Here is a 20,157-nt window from a genome sequence, read left to right as displayed (position 1 = left end):
GACCACAAGCTAAATATGAGTCAACAGTGTGATGCTGTTGCAAAAAAAGCAAACATGATTCTGGGATGTATTAACAGGTGAGTTGTGAGCAAGACACGAGAAGTCATTCTTCCGCTCTACTCTGCTCTGGTTAGGCCTCAGCTGGAGTATTGTGCCCAGTTCTGGGCACCGCATTTCAAGAAAGATGTGGAGAAATTGGAAAGGGTACAGAGAAGAGCAACAAGAATGATTAAAGGTCTTGAGAACATGACCTATGAAGGAAGGCTGAAGGAATTGGGTTTGTTTAGTCTGGAAAAGAGAAGAGTGAGAGGGGACATGATAGCAGTTTTCAGGTATCTAAAAGGGTGTCATAAGGAGGAGGGGGCAAACTTGTTCACCTTAGCCTCTAAGGATAGAACAAGAAGCATTGGTCTTAAACTGCAGCAAGGGAGGTCTAGGTTGGACATTAGGAAAAAGTTCCTAACTGTCAGGGTGGTTAAACACTGGAATAAATTGCCTAGGGAGGTTGTGGAATCTCCATCTCTGGAGATATTTAAGAGTAGGTTAGATAAATGTCTATCAGGGATGGTCTAGACAGTATTTGGTCCTGCCATGTGGGCAGGGGACTGGACTCGACCTCTCGAGGTCCCTTCCAGTCCTAGAATCTATGAATCTATGAACAATTTGGGTTGAAAATAATCTTCATGTTGTCATAAACTTTATAGCTGATGTTTAAGACTTCATAAGCTACCATCCTGCATACCTTTTATTTATATCACTTTTTTGGGACGTTTAAAGCTATGTCTAGATTCTCTTATGGAGCACATACACCACATATTACTGTCAGGACAAAGTAAACCTAGAGCTCCTTGTATTACATAACTGTACTTGGAGAAACATACCTTCCTACTTTGACACTGGCATAACCTCTTTCCTGTCTTTCATTTCTACTTCATGCTACAAAAGAAGCAACATTGTGTTGTACCTAGTTCAGAAAAATAACCTATAACAGGCTTATCTATACAATTAAAATCAGCAGGCGAATTCAACCCTAACATTACATTAAGAAAAAATTGTGATATAAACAATACATACTGAGAAGCTTAGTGGGATATGGGTTTATTCCCACTGGTGGTCAATATTCTATAATAGCTCAATTATCTCTGCAGGGCTCATGTTCTTCGATTTTCTCCTTACATACTGTATTGCATTTTCTATCCTGCTGAGCCTCATTATGCTTGTTATGGCTCTAAGTAGCAACTTCTCCATCAATAGAAGTTTCCTTTGATAGTTCTCTAGTTTGTGTTACTGCTAACAGGATTTTTAGGAAGGTCTTGACTTGAACTAGCTGTCTATGCATGGAAATCTATTATATAATGTCTCTTTTGAGTAAAGCCTAAAGAAAGTATAGCTCACATAAGACTCTTAATGTACATGTTTTCCCAGAAACATGCAGGTAGAAAACTATTAACTGATAATAAACTTAAATAAAATATCTTCTCATCCACAAGATGCAAATTGTAGGACTGGTTTTGTTCACAATGGAGGCTGATTGTTTGGAATACATTTGAAAGAAAACATATGTTTCAAACACCAGAAATTTGGTTCAGTTGCCTACTTCCTTTCCCATGAATGCTTACAAAATCTGAAGATTATCTATATATTTTTTAAAAATGGTGGTGCTCTTTAGCATACTGTTAACCTAGTACCACCAAAACAAACAAACAAGACACCAGTATGGTTAACAGCAGTATGACTGACATACTGTACAGCATATTAAAACATATTTCTTAAGATACCCAACAATACTTTTAATGTCCTAAAATACTGAAATCCAAACAATACAGAATAATAGTAGTAGTAATAATAGTAATAATAATTTGTTTTTTGAAGCTAGGTGCTTCAAAGAAAGCAACAAACACAAATATAATTTTAATAATAATAATAATGTGTTGTATGTCTACAAAATCACATCACTTAAAGTGTTTCACAAAACAATTACTCCTCTCAATGCACCTGTAAGGTAGATAAATATTCTTAGCCTAATTTTATAGATGTAAAAAGCCAGGCACAGAGTTGTTAAGTGACATGCCCAAGGTCACACAGCAAATCTGTTTCACATCTGGAACAAAACACATATCTCCTACCTCCCAGTTCTGTGCTTTCTTAACCACAAGAACATGTTGCCTCCTGTGAAGGGACTGTAAACTTTATTTAACAGTAATTCAATTAAAGCATGATCCTAAACTGCTCAAGTAGTTCTCTGACTTTTTTCCCTTTCCGACCTCATTTCTAAATAGTAGCATAGAAGCCATTTTCATGATCTTCAACAGGCTTTGGATCAGGCCCTTCCTGCTTACATGGTAGGGATTAGAAATGAAGGGAGGGGAGGCATGAGGAAAATGGAAGTTAAGATTGAAGATCAGAGAACTATGAGTGAGTAAACTGAAATTACATTTTAATTGCATTACTTTGAATATTTAAGCTTACATTAATTGAAATTCTGAATTTCCTGCTGATTCTTAAAAGGTTTCCCCTCCAATAAAAGAGGCCCAACATTTCAGTGAGCTCATACAAAAACAAAATTTCTCCTGGAAAATTCAAAGAAAAATATAAAAACTCAGAGTAAAATAATCTGAAAAGAAGCCTCAAATTTGAAAAAAAAAAAAAAAAAAAGTGATTTCAAGTACCCCTGTCCCATCCCCATCTCTCCCTCTCCCCAACCGCATTTTGGTGAAATAAATTACAGAAATTGAAGAGGAAAACTCAGCCCTTTTTAGAAGGATAGCACAAGTAAAGGCACCACTTAAGTCGTCACAATAGCCTTTGAGTAATGCATATGCCTTGTGTTGGCCCTCTCTACTAGGGTGAATTACACCCACACTTAATATTTAATAGTCTAAATGGATCAAATTGTTTCTTTGAGGAAATATGAGGAAACAACAAATATGTCTTGGCTGACATTAATCAATCAAATAACTTCCTTCTAGGATTCCTCTACCAACCTATCTCCTTTGAAGAAGTAGGTTTTCCCAACGTCCTCCCACCAAATTGCTGAATCAATACCATGGGGAGGAATTCCACTTCCAAGTGTTATCAAATCATGAGGGTACCCTGGCTGGAGAGTGGTATCCTTGAAGACCCAGAACTGGTTACCTGAACAAAAGCAGATATATATGTTAACTTCCAGATCTTTCAGTATTACAATTAAAATACTCTAAGGAAATAAGAAAGACACTCAAAGGAATAAAGCATTATGCTGATTCTGCTAAATACATTAAACTGGAATATGTTTTATTAATGAAGCCACTGCTAAATAAAATAAGGTACGGCCGACAGATATCTTATATTTGTACAGCATCTTTTATTCAATACTACCTCAGAAAATTGTGCAGACAATCCATATAAGAATCATACTCAGACTGAAAATGAAGTCACCTCGGGAGATGGTGTAATGTAATCCATTTTACAAGAGAAACACTACACAACAGATATGTTTTTCACAAGGAAAGCAGGGTGAATTTTAGGGTAAAATTGAATAAGGAAACATTTAGATTAAAAAAAATGCATAACTCCTAGAAAGTCTGATTTTCCTAGAGACCATATACTCCTATTACCAGGTGCTCTAATTGTGATACAGAGAGTTAAAATGTACACATGATACACTAGTTCATTTTTAAAGTATTTTAGGAAAATATTTGAACATATCATCTATCACTTTTCTTCCATTGGGCATGCAAAGAGAGGAAAAGTGGGAAGTCAATTGGAAGAAAATATTACCCTTTGAGAAAAATGTTCAAATGCACCAAAGTGACTTGGGTGCCTAAGACACATTATCACTTTTGAAAATGTTATAATCTGTGCTCCTCTTCCTCACCACTCAGTCTTTTCCACCAGTCTACAACTCCAGCTTCCCCCATGCATCTGTTTCTTTTCAATCTCCTCTCAAGTCACAGAAGTCTGGTGAAGGTCCAGGGAGGATACTGACTTCCTCCACTACAAAATTGCCTTTTCTTTCTTGTCAGATAGCTTTATTTCTCTTTCCTGATCAACTCCTATAAACCCATCACCTCTCCCTGCCTTGTCAGGCCCCTTCTGAGTTGTCTGGCTCCCTCTTAAGCTCCATCTCTAGCTAGAGCATTTTCTGCAGGTGTGGCTGGGCAGGGTCTTTTGGGCCGAGAATTGCTCCTTACCCCTGTCAGTTCTAGTGCCGGGTTTATACACCGCATCACAGGGCTCTTCAATCTAGCAGAGAAAGGCACAATATGATCCAATGGCTGGAAGTTGAAGCTAGAGAAATTCAGACTTGAAATAAGATGTAAATTTTTAATGTTAAGGGTAAGTGACCATTGAAACAATTTACCAAGGGTCATGATGGATTCTTCATCACGAGCAATTTTAAAATCAAAATTGGATTTTTTTTCCAGAAAAGATGCTGTAGGAATAATTTTGGGGAAGCTCTATGACATGTGTTATACAGGAGGTCAGACTAGATGATCACTAGATTTCTTACAACAGTCACTTCAATAATGGCTCATATTCTCATGGCAACCCAAGACAATCTATGTTAATTTTAAAAGGTTGGGGAGGAGTCCTAATATGATGCATACCTTAGGAATAGTAACATCCCAAAATCTTAGTTTGTTCAGTGTCTCCCCTGTTTATCCTAGATTGTAAGCTCCATTGGGTAAGGACCATGTATTTATCCTCTCTCTATATATATAACATTAGGGACATGCATGTTGCTAAAAATGTTATTACTAATAACAATATTAATCGGTGAGAGAAGTAACTATTACTTAGAAAGCCTGTCAACAACTTGACAATCCTTTAGACTGGCATAATAGAAAAAGTCCAGAGAAAGGTAATGAAAATCATTAGACCTCTTGGGCCTTCCCATACAAAGAGAGAGAATGAAGACCAATGGTCAGGGACCATAAATAGGTGGCATAAAACAGGTGGAACCCATCTGAAATTCATTGCAGCTCCCCACAATAAGACCCTCTGAGTGGAGCTGGTGCATCAGTGGATTTGCCTCTGCTGAACTTATTTCAGCCAGTGTCTCCCTTTCTGAAGCCATAACAGTCCTATTAATCACTTCTAAGTTGCCAATAAGTGGAGTTTCAACCATGACCATTAATGCTAATGTAAATTGGAATAAATCAGTGGTGAAACTGATCCAAAAAATGTAAACCTAACCCACTATATCTAGAAACACCCTTATTTATGATAGCCAATGGAAAAGATGTTTTAAAGTGCATTTGCCTAGCTACACATCTATGCAGATATCCCAGTGGCACATGACAGACATAAGAGTGGCAGTCCATACTATTCATTGTAATAGCTACAGGTCTGTCTCATCTTACGCGGGGGTTCCAATCCGCGGTTAGTGTGTAAAGCGAAAACTGTGTATAGCCAAAACCCCATTGAGTTCAATGGCGGGTGAAATCGCCTGCACTACAGGCATAGTATTAGAACTGTTTTTCTCTTTTTTTTTGTTTTTTGTTTTGTTTTTATTTTTGCAGACCGTGTAAAGTTGAAATCGCGCATGTTAAAGGCTCGTAAGATGCGACAGACCTGTATGTGGCTGGGCAGGCTGCTTCACAAACACTTATCTACCCTTAGGCACTCTCTTATGTAAATATTTTATAAGGAAACTTAACTTCGCCCCAAAGACCTAGGATCAAGTCTATGCCAGAATCACTGGGATGGAAAATCCAGAAAGCTGTATTCACAGTTCGTTTTATATTTTAGTCATCCCTCTGTGGTATTAAATAAGGGAATTCTTTAAAAAAGTAAAGGAAGGCTTTATCCCCTCACCTGTACCTCAGCAATTTACAGCATGCTTTCCTTTTCATCACATTTTTAATTAGGAAAGGGGATACAATTTTAATCCCTCCCATGCTGGGTTTGCAAAGTAAATCTTTTATCAGTTTCTTTGCAGCTGCTTGTCACCCGCACTTTCAAGCAGAGGCATTCCAGCTCGCCTGAGGATACTTTTCCTGACACAAAGTCCCAGGTCACTAGTGGTGCATTTAGCTTTAGGAGACATTTGTAGAAGCCTGATTCAGTACATTTTCCAATGTATCAGCACCAGAGGAAAGAAGTGTGAACATATGAAATGTATAGTTTCTCTAGGAAATTCCTGTCATTCTACCTAGTTTTCTCATATTCTCCACCATATGCTCCTATACTGTGAACCTAATACTGCCTTCCAATAATGAAAAGAAAGATTTTCTGAAAGGAGTCTTACATAAGATTCTCATGGAAAGGCTTCCCTTCATTTCATGTCTGATAGAGAGACCTAGACACATATAAGCAGACTCTCTCTTCTTAAGCAAAATGTAGAAAACTCATCTGGCACAGGTACATTAATGTGACCTTAAAAATACTGAAGCAGCTTTTAGCACCTTTGTGACAAAAGAAATCACAAGGAAAAGAGTGGTGAACCCACATGTATGTTCATCATAACACTTGAACTTTTTACTGAATTAATAAAATAATAAAGATAACATGTTTAATTTTCCAATATGCAATAAGACAAGAACCACAATAAAACTGTGTTCTTCAGATGTTCAAGCTGTCACCTGCATAGTTTGGTGTCTTCTCTAGAAATGCCCTAGAAGGAAGTAAGCCATGATTACATTTTCATTTCTAGCAGGGGATGCTCAGTGTAAGACACAAAGGTGTGGTCAAGTCTCTTTTCTATAGGTTGTTATATTTGGAAGATGAGGAAATGAAGGTGACGTGATACAGCCAATCAAAGACGCCAGCTTGACATTATACATTGAGAAACACTGATCTTCTTCACAGCTATTGCATGTGCCAGGCAAGAGGAAGAAAGCGTTCAGAGAAGACCTGCAGGGAGCTTTGTAAAGTACAGAAAATAAAGAAGAGCTAGCCTATGAAGAGTGATCCTTTGAAATGCACAAAAGATTAGGTCTGTGCTGACCTAAAGGCCATTATATTTAATTTACTTAGGATGCTCAACAAAACTTAATCCTAGGAATGATAAGGCTCTATCCTGAGGGTTTCAGACATTCATTTCAGTTGGCCACACCTTTAGTATTTCACAGTTCTCCTTCTCAGCTGAATTATACCTCTGAGTCTCAAAACTACTGGTTCACTTGGCTGTATATAAATAGATGGCTTCAGAAAGGGATCATAGTTGCAAGTTCAATACTGAGAGAAGGATCGTGCTTTCTGGACCCTTCCAGTTGGTACTTATGGTGCAAACAACAGATGGTATTCAATGAATGATACTGTGCCAGGTCATTTCTGTTTTAGAAGATCATTCAAAATGACAGTTGCTGGGCAGCATGAAGAGGCATGTTCTACAATGTATGCAATATTACTATTTCCATGTCTCACAAGGAGTAGTTGTTAGAAAATGATAATTGCCAACTGTATCCAATGAGTCAAATTTTGCTCTCACATATGCATGCTCAACCCCTGAAATAACCAGGCTGAACATGAATATTATAAAAGGACAGAATAACTGAGCCGAATATCTGTTGTATATCCAGGGGGTGCTGGAGCAGGCGCATATGTGAAAAAAGCGGGAAGGCAAGACTAGAGTGAGGCTCTTAATGAAATCCTCCTTAGCACATTTCTTTCTTCTATTTAAGCAAGTTTACTGTTGAGGGTAACTGGAGAGAACTTAAACCTGAGACTGCAGGACACTGAGCACTTTAGCAATTATGGGCAAGACCTCTATTGGTTATAACTAGAGAGCATTTAATATTTGCATTCTAAGATATGTTTAGTCTGCTATAACTGTGACCATTATTAATGGGAAGCATTATAAATATGAAACCCAAGTGTTCTGTCTGGCTGCAGCTTTTTGTTGTCGTTGTTCTTCCCTCACATGGAGACATGATATTGGAAAGTGGTTGATTGTTGGTCAAGGAAGCATTTCGTGGGAGGAGAACTGCAATTCAGAAGAGTCTCAGAAAGAATCTGACGCTTTCACACTCAGAACTGAATACTAAGGGGAATTTAAATTACAGATCAGAGTTTGATTGTAACTAGGATTAATTCCATTTATTTATAGTTTTAGTGAGCTAATTTGAAGTGACTTCAAAAATGTATCCAAAATGAGTGTTTAAGTCGCATTACTCATTATTTGCTTTCATTTAGTTTATATCTAGTTTCTTTTATAAGTTATAGGAACAATGTACTGAAGACCTGTTTATTCATTATGATTACAATAAAAATAAGGAAAGAAAACCAGACACTATTTGAACAATAATGGTTTGATCCTTCTTCCAGATACATGGTCACTCATATAATAAGGCAAGTGCCATATCTCTTTGGCAGCAGCAAGCACTACATTTGTTTTACCAAGTTGTTCCTTTCAGGTCTGGTTTGTGGATTTATTAGTCTCATAGATTTTAATAAATCACCCTGTTTCATAAAGTCTGGTCAATCTTCTGAATGTTTCATTTTTCACCATCTATTCCCTAATATAACAACAAGCAAGATGGTAAGGTCACAGTCTGAGAATGAAGCAAGTGATAAAGTCAAAATGTTTTGGTTTTTTGCAATAATGCTTAGCTGAATACCCAACACCAAAGGGAAACAATTTGAAAAAAATGGACTGTGATTGTAACTACCTGAAGTTTTTGAAAATCTATTGTCGCCATTCTGAAAATTGATTAGAAATACAGGACACACACACAAAGAATATATATGCTTGCTTTAGCATACTGAGGTTTTGATAGTAAATATTGGTTATTTTAGACTATTTAATTATCTACTTACCATTACAACCAACCACACAGGAGATATCAACTAGACTACATCCCCTTTTGTATATAATCAGGATATGAATTAATCAAAGGTTTCTTGAGTTCTCAAGAACTAAGTGGAGTATTTTTTTCATGTCATCATTATGCAAAAATGGAATTATGGTATGTGCATTTTATAAGTACTATGTACAGTATTTAAAGTATTTAATATAATAAATATTAAGAAAAAAATCTACTCATAGCAATAAAATACATTAAAAAACCTATACTCATGTCTCTTTGTCTTCCTCATTCACATTCTGGAACTCTCTTCTCCCCAATGTTCATATTTTAAATATTTTGGACCTCAATCCCAGTATGTTTTGTCCTCCTCCCTTTTTCCTATAAGCTTTTCCAAGTCCTTCTATTTATCTAGCTGGCCCCTGTCACTTCCCTATTTACTGCTTCGTGATGCCCCACTACAAGTACATTTTAGCTTTCAAAATGAAACTGTCAAGTAGTGGGATAAGAATTATTCAGCGTTATGGTGGCAGTGGTAATATAAATTTTACAACAGCTTTTCCATTGCTACATTTGGCTGGCCGTAGGTTTCAACAATGCAGATGGCCTGACAATTTCATTTTTAACACTATTTAAATTCCAAAAGGTACACAGAATAAACTTTACTATCTACATTTTTGCCATTTTAAAAATATATATGTGCCTTTCTGGTGTTATTTTATTATCATTATTCAGTATAGATGCCAGTACTGAATAACAATAAGAATATCAACATCTGTTTTTTATAAGCAGCCTTCTATGTTATGCCACATACCTTGCATGCATTACGAGCCACAAGAAAGAAGGCTGCGTATCTTCAGCTCCCAAAAACAGCAAGCACTGCTTTATAGCCATGCTCTCCAAGTGTGCTACTGAATTTTTACAAATGTTTTTCCTTGTATAAATAAATATTAATGTAAATTGAAGGGACATAAAACTAGTTCACATTGAAAACTAAAAAGTCTCAATGCTCTGTGGGGAAAGGGAGACTTGATTCCACAAAAGCAGCAAATTTTTTACAAGTAGCCATAATTTATTAAATATGCCCCTAAAATCAGTGGTCTCCACAGACAGACAATACAAAAAATATACAGATCTGCTGATAGGATTTATTAGTATGAATTTGGGATAGCAGAACTGTAAATTATGAAGACGGTCCCAAAGGAATGCAAATAACACCTGCATACCACACTACCATTACAGATCATCTGTTTGTGCCTTGTATTTAACAGCATAGGTCTGCTGGAAAATGTAAGCTTGTTTTAAAGATTTTTATTTAGCTCCTGTTTTATATTTCTTCTTTAAAGCAGAATTGCCTTAGTGCCATTAATCCAGTTGCACAAGTGGAGGGAGAGATGACTGAGTACGAACAAATAAAACCAAACCCTCAAAACCTAAAAAAAATATTATAAGTAGGTTTTCTAATAATCTACTTGTTTCAAATTTCAGGTCTGCTGTCTCCTAAACATCAAGGGCCCAAATCAAATACATTATAGATCATTGGGACGGAATTAGGAAGGGTTGTTTTCAGATTTCTCATGTCAGAAAGCAGGCTTTTCTGTCCAACAAGATGCTGCATCTTAAAAATGTCACTGGGCCTGGGTTGCATATTGCTAGTCCTTGACCTAGAATCAGTGCAATTTTGCTGGGAAAAACAAGGTGAAGATTACTTACCGACAACTGCGTTTGACTCAATCTTCTTTTCTCCCATCCTACAGGCAACAGCCCCTACAGTCAGTGTTATTGCTCCATAGATCCGAAAACATGAGAGAAAGATCTGTCAATCATATAAGTCCTAGTCCACCTACTTCCTTTTAATAACAAAACTTCCAAAGCAAGAAAAGAGAGAAATTTTGATGGAAAATTCACTTTGAGGTCCTTTTGAAGCCTGCCCATAGGAAGCAGAGGATGTTCTGAAAGAAGCATAAATACATATTTGCCTCTTTCTCCAGCACAAAGCAGAGATTTGAGAGTACGGTATGTGTTGTAGTTGAGGTTGAGTGTTACTGACCTCAAGAGAAGCAACCAGAGACTTCCTCTAAGAAACCTATGGTTATAAATACTGCTTCTGCTCAGCCACCAGACTGTTAAGCCTGCATGTTATCTAGGCACCATAAGTGGAGGAGTTAAACTTTATCCCAGGTCTGTGCTTCTGTCCCAGGGAACTGTAGCTATACTTTACACAAATTATTTTGGTATCCATTGTCCATACTGAATGATTCTGTCCCTGTACTGGACAAGCAATGAAGAATAAACAAAGCCTGGATCAGCAGATGGATAGTAGATAAATATCCTTTTGGTTCACTGAGTAGGGAAGGAAGATAGGCTTAAAGAATGGGCCTGGTAATTTCTATCTGCAACTTTGACTACAGTGTAAGGGAGACGATTACTATGATGCAGAATGGTGAGCCTAGAGAAGAGGGTCCTTAGGGAACTCTGTAGTCCATTGTTACTTTATCTTGATCTTCTTGAGAGGTCTGACAGTTTGATCTTTGCATGGACTTCTACACTCCAGTTGAGAGTTAGAGAGGTCTGACAGTTTGATCTTTGCATGGACGTCTACACTCCAGTTTCAGAGGCACAAATGGATCTGTATACCACACACAGAAATAAGGTGACAACTGAGGAGATGTGGCAAGAATGCACCCGACCTCTATATCCAGGTCAACAGAGGGTGACAAGATCTTTGTGGAGGATTCTGAAAACAAAGGGGAAGTGGGCTGTTTCCAAGACAACTAATATAACAGGATAAGCCTTGTAGAATGAGAAACCTACCTTCTGGCCTCTGCTCTACACACATTAATGCAATGCAAAGCAGGCTGAGAAGGCAGAAAAGAGCATGGCAATGACTAGAAATATACAATCTAGATCTTCAGAGAAAACGGTGTGTTTCTGTCCCATGGGACAGTAGCCAAGGAACTACAATGGCTGGTCTTTATTCCTCAGAGGTGATGCCTGTGATGGCAGAGTGCAGCAAGAGGCCATTTAAATAAAAAAGAGAGTACTGACATTTTGAGGATTCCAGCTATAGGGAAACAAGGGGCTTGTGGAAGTGATTCTTGCTGTGCAGGGTTGCAAGGCTTGTCCTCCCAGGCATCCTGGTATCCTGGATCTGAGGAATACTGAGGAAGGCCTGGGTCTGCACTCTGCACTGAAATTCAGGCCATGTATGATAGGAATTATCTGCTAATGAATGCAATAGGAAGAGTGGGGTCACTATGAGGGAAAAGTACCCTTGGCCTTCAAGCACCCTAAAAAGTGACTGTGTAAAAAAGGTGTTATGAGGTTCTATGTTCACTGAGTCTAATTGATTTGCATCTCAATTTTCAGTTCCATTTGCAGCTAAACAGGGCTTTTTCCGCTTTCTTAGTTGTCATGCTGATAAACTCATCCATGGCCTGGGGGTTAAAATGGTTTCTTTCTGTTTCTCATATTATCACCATAAATAAAGGTTCTGCAGGGTGAATTAAGCCTGAACGTTATAACTTACTTCATATTATGACTTTCATCTGCGCAAACCACTTATGATTACTGGAGTTTACACAAATGGCCTTAAGGGCCAAGGAAATGCTGACACATTTGTTAAAAGAAAGTCTGTGGTAGCTGGGCTTATGAAATCCACTAGGCCACTGACAGAGAGAGGTTCTAAATAACACAGTGATGGGCAACCCTATAGAAACCCAGACAGAAAACACCTAACCAGGGACCTAGATAGAACCAACACCCTACAACAATGTGGCTAGGCTGAAAGGTGGGGACAGGAGGAGTTGAGGAGCTGATATGCAGCACATTGGTCAATTCCTCCCTGATTCCTTGGTTACTGGATGGAAGCAGCTATAGGAGGTAAATCTCTCTCTTCTGCTGCTTTACTCTCTGTGTAACTGGGGCCCTGGAGAGAGCAGACACAGGAGAGTTGATGTCTTCTTTGTGTTGCTTTTTTCTCCCTTTCCCTTTATTCTTGCTTCTGTGCTTCTTCATCTTTTCTTGGGCTAGAATAGGAGAAGAACGAATAAGGTAGAATGAAAGAGCGCACAGTGGGTGAAATACTGAGACAGCTACTGCTCTACCCTTCCAGCATGCAGAAGGCAAACAACCAGGAAGAAATGGGTAGACTGGTGCTTATACACTACCTGTGATTGACAGATCTTTGCCTCTTGCTTGCTGATTAGTTCAGTCATAACACGCTCCTAAAAGCACTTTATTAGGAAGGATGGGAGTAGAGGGATGCATGACAATCTTTTTTGTGGTACAGTACAACCTTTATATTAGAAAATGCCAACTGTTGTTTAGAGGTTTAGAACATTGGTCATAACTGAGAAAGATTAGAAGGCAGAGTGTTATTGAGAAGGTTAAAGGTGGAAAATAAAATTCAGTTTATCATATGGTATACATTTTATGAGCTGGCTTTGGAATAAAAGGCACGTGTTGTGTGTTATCATATAGTAAATAAAGTAAATACAAAGACCTGTAACTTCTATGTCTCAAACAAGGTGCAAGTTCTTTTCATCTTCATTGCCTGTATTAAACTGTTGTGTAGTATTTCTGCACAATTACAATTACCCCTTCACACTCCAGAGGTGACCATACTTGAGTAGTGAATGAAATGCTTCTTGTACCTCCACACTAGTTCTACTATAGTACAGGTGGGTCCATTTTTTGACCTAATAACCTTGTTCATATTTTGAAAAATGGCAGGGAAAATGTCTGCATTGTTCTTCTGCTTTTTCATATGAAAAAGAACAACAGAGCCAGTCACAATCCATATAGTTAACTCTGATAGCTTCACAACTATTCTCATTCTCAAATCATATTCTCCTTTGTTTTCACAGTTCTTACCTTATAAAGTAATTACATTTTACATTGGTTTCATTCCCAATGAACAGATTCCAATGATAAACTACTATTTATCTACCATAAAGTATAATTTTCACATTAAATCTAAATTAGATGCATATTTAAGAACTTTAATTTTAAAGAACAGCTGATGCCTGGAGTAAAACTTTCAAAAAAACAAATTGCATAGCAACAATTCAATCCACATAACTTTATTTTCTGGGGTTTTTCCTCTTTTTTTTAAAAAAATGACTAGGGACATTTGCATGAAACAGGGATATCTGTTAATAATTCATTTCCCACCTCAAATTTGTAGCATCATAATTTCCAGAGCAAATAATTACAATGTGGCACAGATAACACATGATAAAATATACGTAGCAGGAACAGATGCCACTTAGAAATATGCAAATGCCCTAGTAATAAGAGAAATGAAGAAAGATAACTAGAAAAAATATAAAGAAACTCACTCATTCATACTTTCTTAATCCAGACAACCTATAGTTCACACACAAAAAGTGTGAGCAAAGATTTAATAGCAGATCATTGCCATATGGCCTTTACTAGTAAGACTTACCTACTTTTACAAATATACCCCAAAATCACTAATATAAAGTATTATCATTAATAATAACAATAGTTGCCAAGTGTGCAAAGTATGTTAGATGCTTGTTTTTTATCTGTTCACTTATTTGCTAATTCTCTACATTCTGAATTTGCAATGGATATGACAAGCCACTAGCGAAAATAAACAAGATTTTACTTCATTATAAGAAGAAAGTTTTAAAATGTTTCTATGAGGTGACAGCAGGCCTTTAAATGTCACCTAGATTTCTTGCCCTTCTTACCTTTAAAGAAAACAAAATTCCCTTCGCTGTTTTCATAGACTGCATCGATACTTGGAGGCAAACCCCTCCAGAAGTAGGTAATCTGCATGGGGTATCCATCCATCACCCTGTTGTTTCTAACGCGCCAAAACCACTGATCCTGGAAAGCAAACAAATGCATCTCTTAGCACATTGGAGGCCTCTATACTTGTTGATCTGTTTCTGAGAGACAGAAAAGCCATTCAATGTCAATTTAGGACAACAACTTTCCTATTTGTCTAACCATATTTGCATTAATAATGAAGGAGTACAGAACTGAGTTTTCCCTCAGCAGAGAAATGGAAGGAAAAAAATGTCCCTCTTAAAGAGTGATCTAATGATTTCTTAAAAACAAAAATAAAAAACACAAACAAAGCAAAGGTGCATTCAAAGGAGAGGCAGAAATTTGAGGATATTTCTTACCAAATATCTGACAGTCCTGTAACAGATGTCCATTTTGCTTAAAAAGGAAAGGCAGGAGAGTGTGTATACTGCAAACTACCACTGCTCAAATTCCACTCAGTGACACTGGTAGAACACAATGGGACTATTTTAGGCTTACAATGGGGCAGCTAAGAACAGATTTGGGGTCCATGTTTGAATTACAGCAATAATTTTTGAATATCTGATATATTTGCAATGTCTAAAAGTAAGATGTGCACAAGAGACCCACATCCATTCTAGTTAAATTTGTTGTTCTGTAGGAAAGCCCAGTAAATTTAACAGAAATCTTTGTCAGAAATTTGTTTAGGAAGAGTTTATAATAAAAGTTTAAAAAGGCTTTCCCCTCTTGATTTGTTTCTTTTCAAAGCCCCTAGTTTGAGTGAACAATCAAGGCCAAATTTCAGCCCTCAGTACTTCATTGCATATTTCCAAATCCTGTACTAAGTTACATGAGTGAGTGCCTGGCAGCAGCCCCATCATATATTTGGTGAACAATCAATTTCATGTCATCTTCTAAAACTGCAGATACCCAGATCTAGGGCCGGTTCCAGCTGCTTTGCCGCCCCAAGCTGCAAAGCGAAAAAAAAAAAAAAGATAAAGCCGATCGGCAGCACTTCGGCGGCAGCTCAATCGTGCCGCTTCATTCTTCTGCGGCAATTCGGCAGCAGGTCCTTCGCTCCCTCTCTTCCTCTTCGGCGGCACTTCGGCGGCAGCTCAAAGAGGAAGACAGAGACGGAGGAACCTGCCGCCGAATTGCCGCCGAAGACCCGGATGTGCCGCCCCTTTCCATTGGCCGTCCCAAGCACCTGTTTCCTTCGCTGGTGCCTGGAGCCGGCCCTGCCCAGATCTGTATGTTCCCCAAGACGTGAATTTCTTATTAACCTGAAAAGTGTCAGATGGACATCCCTGGAGACTGAAGCCCTCTCTGCACAGAAGAGATACAGCCTAGGGAGCATCACTGTGATCTGCCCCACCCCATCCTGACAATGGGTCTAAAGCAAAGCTCAGGGCAGTCAGTGTAATGACGCCTGTCGAGCCCTGGTCTGAATGGACTATTTCCAGGGCTGTGAGGATAGTTCATTCTGCAATCTGATTCACTTCTTCTCTGCAGTGACTGATAACAAGGAGACCAGGATCAACATTTGTGATGGGAAATTTAGAATGTGGTGGTCATAGTTCAGTTCTTACTGGACTGGTGTCCACATTGCAAATCTGCCATCAAAACTGTTGGCACTGGCCTCTATTACCAGTCATTGCACTAAGAATTGCACTAAGACCAACAACTCACAGCACATGGATCATCACGTGGCAAAGATTTTCTGTTCCTATATGTGATACTAAACAGTATCCGATCTGGTGAAAGGTTATGTTTCCCATGGCGCAGTCAATACCGTAGACTCTCAATTCTCTTGTATTGTCATTGTTTACAATGGCATATCTTTATGGGCTAAACCAGCGTTTCTCAAACTGGGACTGGGATGAAGTGGGGGCAGGGCCTGGGGCTGAGCGGGGGGCTTGAGGGTCCACGGAAAATTTTTAAATCAAAATGGGGTCCTCAGGTTGCTAAACCACTGGGCTAAACTATGGTTGCTGAGTGACTGATCCATGCTGAGGATGCACTGCTCAGACTGGGGAATGTAGGGAAGTTATTTTGTCAGCACTAGGAGAATGCAGGAAAAGCTACCCTTGCTGTATCTCTTCAACACTGGTAACCACAAATTCTTCCCAGGGGCAGCAGGTTTGTAGAAATTGTGGTGGTGCCCAAAACATCCAGAGGCCCCTCCCCCAAACTTCGCCTCCCCAAACTCCACCCCCACACCTCCCTAAGGCTCTGGGAGGGATTTTGGGTTGGGGGAGGAGGCCTGCAGTGCCGTTCCTGGGCTGGGGAGGGAGTGGGGGTGGGAGGGGGTGTGTGGGAAAGGGATGGGGTGCAGGCTCCAGGGGCCCATAGAACTCGCCGCCTATGCTTTTTTCAGTGCTACCTTATCAACATGTTGAGATAGGGGGCCCTGATCAAGTGCTTACCCCTTTTGTGTGTGGACTGCAAACCTAATTACTCTACGACAGATGATAGCCCTGAAGTAATGAACATTCTGAACCACTTTCCTGTGACAAGTAAAGGTTATCCCTCTTCTTACCCTTTAACATGAAATCCCAACTGTATAAGAAATAATACAGAATTAATTATTGCTGAGGAAAAAAAACCCAAAACAAAACAGAAAAATATCGCATCTTGTCACATCTCTGTTGCATGGCAGCCTAGACCTTCTGTCTGAATAGGTCAGCCTGCCAAGCAAACCAGATCTGTAGTGTTCTGGGAACTGGTGCAGCTTTGAAACCAAACTAATATTTTTGCTGGAGCAGGCATACAATGGGTTGTATTCATCATCCTTCTCAAGTATAAGTCACAACTCTGTCTAGTTCATTTTTCCACTGATGCAATTATTCACAAATTTGTGAAGAAAATATTAACCTTACATAGAAACTGTCTAAGTGCATCCAGAATAGAAGGGGTGTTTCAGTGTACAGTGCAGGAGAGGAGCCAGTGGTCGTAACACGTGTAGGTACCAATGATATAGGGAAAGGTAGGAGAGAGGTCCTGAAGGCCAAATTTAAGTTACTAGGTAAGAGATTAAAGATGAAATGCTTCCAATTCCACACATAGAGCCAGTTATATAGGCAGAACTGCAGCATCTGAATGAGTGGTGTTTGGAGGAGGGATTTAGGTTTATTAGGAACTGGGGAAACTTTTGTAAAAGGAAGAGCCCATACAGGAAAGATGAGCTCCACCTAAACCAAAACAGAATCAGATTGCTGGTGTGTAAAATTAAAATAAGTTGTAGAGAAATTTTTAAACTAAGGGTTGGGGGAAAGCTGACAGGTGTTAAGGAGCACATGGTTTGGACAGAGACATCCTTTAGGGGAAGATTTATTAATGGGGATTCTCTAGATCCTAGTACAGAGGAGAAGATCAAAGTTGATAATATCAGATAGGATCTGAAGAGAAACAGTCAAATGAAAACGAGTCCCACTCACTTTCATCACATGAAGGCAGACAACTAAATATTGACAAATTTTATAAGCATACATATAAACTATACATAAAAAGAACAGGAGTATTTGTGGCACCTTAGAGACTAACAAATTTATTAGAGCATAAGCTTTCGTGGACTACAGCCCACTTCTTCGGAAGCTTATGCTCTAATAAATTTGTTAGTCTCTAAGGTGCCACAAGTACTCCTGTTCTTCTTTTTGCGGATACAGACTAGCACGGCTGTTACTCTGAAAACTATACATATAAAATGATGGGGTCTAAATGAGCTGTTACCACTCAAGAAAGAGATCTTGGAGTCATTGTGGATAGTTCTTGGAAAACATCCACTCAATGTGCAGCGGCAGTCAAAAAAGTGAACAGAACGTTGGGAATCATTAGGAAAGTGATAGATAATAAGACAGAAAATATAATATTGCCTCTATATAAATCCATGGTATGCCCATATGTTGAATATTGATTGCAGGTGTGATCATACCATCGCAAAAAAGATATATTGGAATTGGAAAAGGTTCAGAAAAGGACAACAAAAATGATTAGGGGTATGGAACGGCTTCCGTATGAGGACAGATTAATAAGACTGGGACTTTTCATCTTGGAAAAGAGATGACTAAAGGTGGGGGGGGATATGATTGAGGTCTATAAAATAATAACTTGTGTGGAGAAAGAAAATAGGAAGTGTTATTTACTCCTTCTCATAACACAAGAACTACGGGGTCACCAAATGAAATTAATTGGCAGCAGGTTTAAAACAAACAAAAGGAAGTATTCACACAACACACAGTCAACCTGTGAAACTCTTTGCCAGAGGATGTTGTGAAGGCCAAGACTATAACAGGGTTCAAAAAAGAACTAGATAAATTCATGAAGTATAGTTCCATCAATGGCTATTAGCTAGAATGGGCAGGGATGGTGTCCCTAGCCTCTGTTTGCCAGAAGCTGGGAATGAACGACAGGGAATGGATAACTTGATGACTATCTGTTCTGTTTATTCCATCCGGGGCACCTGACATTGGCCACTGTCGGAAGACAGGATACTGACCTAGATGGACCTTTGGTCTGACCCAGTATGGTTGTTCTTATGTTCTTATAAGTGCTGTATACAAATTCTAGATGTCTAAATACTAAGATGGGTGAACTTGAGGATATTGATATAATAGGCATCACATAAACTTGGTGGAATGATGACAATCAATGGGACATGGTAATCATAGAATCAGAGATTATTAGGGTTGGAAGAGACCTCAGGAGGTCATCTAGTCCAAACCCCTGCTCAAAGCAGGACCAACCCCAACTAAATCATCCCAGCCAGAACTCTGTCAAGCCGGGCCTTAAAAACCTCTAAGGTTGGAGATTCCACCACCTTCCAAGGTAACCCATTCCAGTGCTGCACCACCCTCCTAGTGCAATAGTGTTTCCTAATATCCAATCTAGACCTCCCCCACTGCAACCATTGCTCCTTGTTCTGTCATCTGCCACCACTGAGAGCAGCTGAGCTCCATCCTCTTTGGAACCCCCTCAGGTAGTTGAAGGCTGCTATCAATCCCTCCTCACTCTTCTCTTCTGCAGAATAACAATCTCAGTTCCCTCAGCCTCTCCTCCTAAGTCATGTGCCCCCGCCCTCTGATCATTTTTGTTGCCCTCCGCTGGACACTCTCCAATTTGTCCACATCCTTTCTGTAGTGGGGAGGCCCAAAACTGGACGCAATACTCCAGATGTGGTCTCACCAATACCGAATAGAAGGGAATAATCACTTCCCTTGATCTGCTGGTAATGCTTCTACCAATGCAGCCCAATATGCCATTAGCCTTCTTGGCAACAAGGGCACACTTGACTCATATCCAGCTTCTCATCCACTGTAATCCCCAGGTCCTTTTCTGCAGAACTGCTGCTTAGGAAGTCGGTCCCTAGCTTGTAGAAGTGCATGGGATTCTTCCATCCTAAGTGCAGGACTCTGCACTTGTCCTTGTTGAACCTCATCAGATTTCTTTTGGCCCAATCCTCCAATTTGTGTACATCACTCTGGACCCTATCCCTACACTCCAGCGTATGTACCTCTCCCCCCGTTTAGTGTCATAGTGGGTTTCAACTATCCACATATTGACTGGGTAATTGCTACCTCAGGATGGGATGCTGAGATAAAATTTCTAGACACCATTAATGACTGCTTCTTGGAGAGCTGGTCCTGGAATC

At 39.2% G+C, this 20,157-nt stretch overlaps 1 protein-coding gene across 1 annotated transcript in view; it reads right to left on the bottom strand.

The window, feature by feature from the left end:
- MMP16 (matrix metallopeptidase 16) overlaps positions 1–20,157 on the bottom strand; it is a 243,844-nt gene that overhangs the window by 11,971 nt on the left and 211,716 nt on the right. The window contains exons 7-8 of the mRNA XM_054018842.1: positions 14,450–14,588; positions 2,985–3,135 (exon numbers count right to left, since the gene is read on the bottom strand). Coding sequence (XP_053874817.1) covers positions 2,985–3,135; positions 14,450–14,588 — 290 coding nt within the window. The remainder of the gene's footprint in view (positions 1–2,984; positions 3,136–14,449; positions 14,589–20,157) is intronic.

The sequence above is a fragment of the Malaclemys terrapin genome, chromosome 2 (assembly GCF_027887155.1).
Source record: "Malaclemys terrapin pileata isolate rMalTer1 chromosome 2, rMalTer1.hap1, whole genome shotgun sequence".
NCBI classification, from domain to species: domain Eukaryota; kingdom Metazoa; phylum Chordata; order Testudines; family Emydidae; genus Malaclemys; species Malaclemys terrapin.
This window is presented reverse-complemented; position numbering and strand designations above follow the sequence as displayed.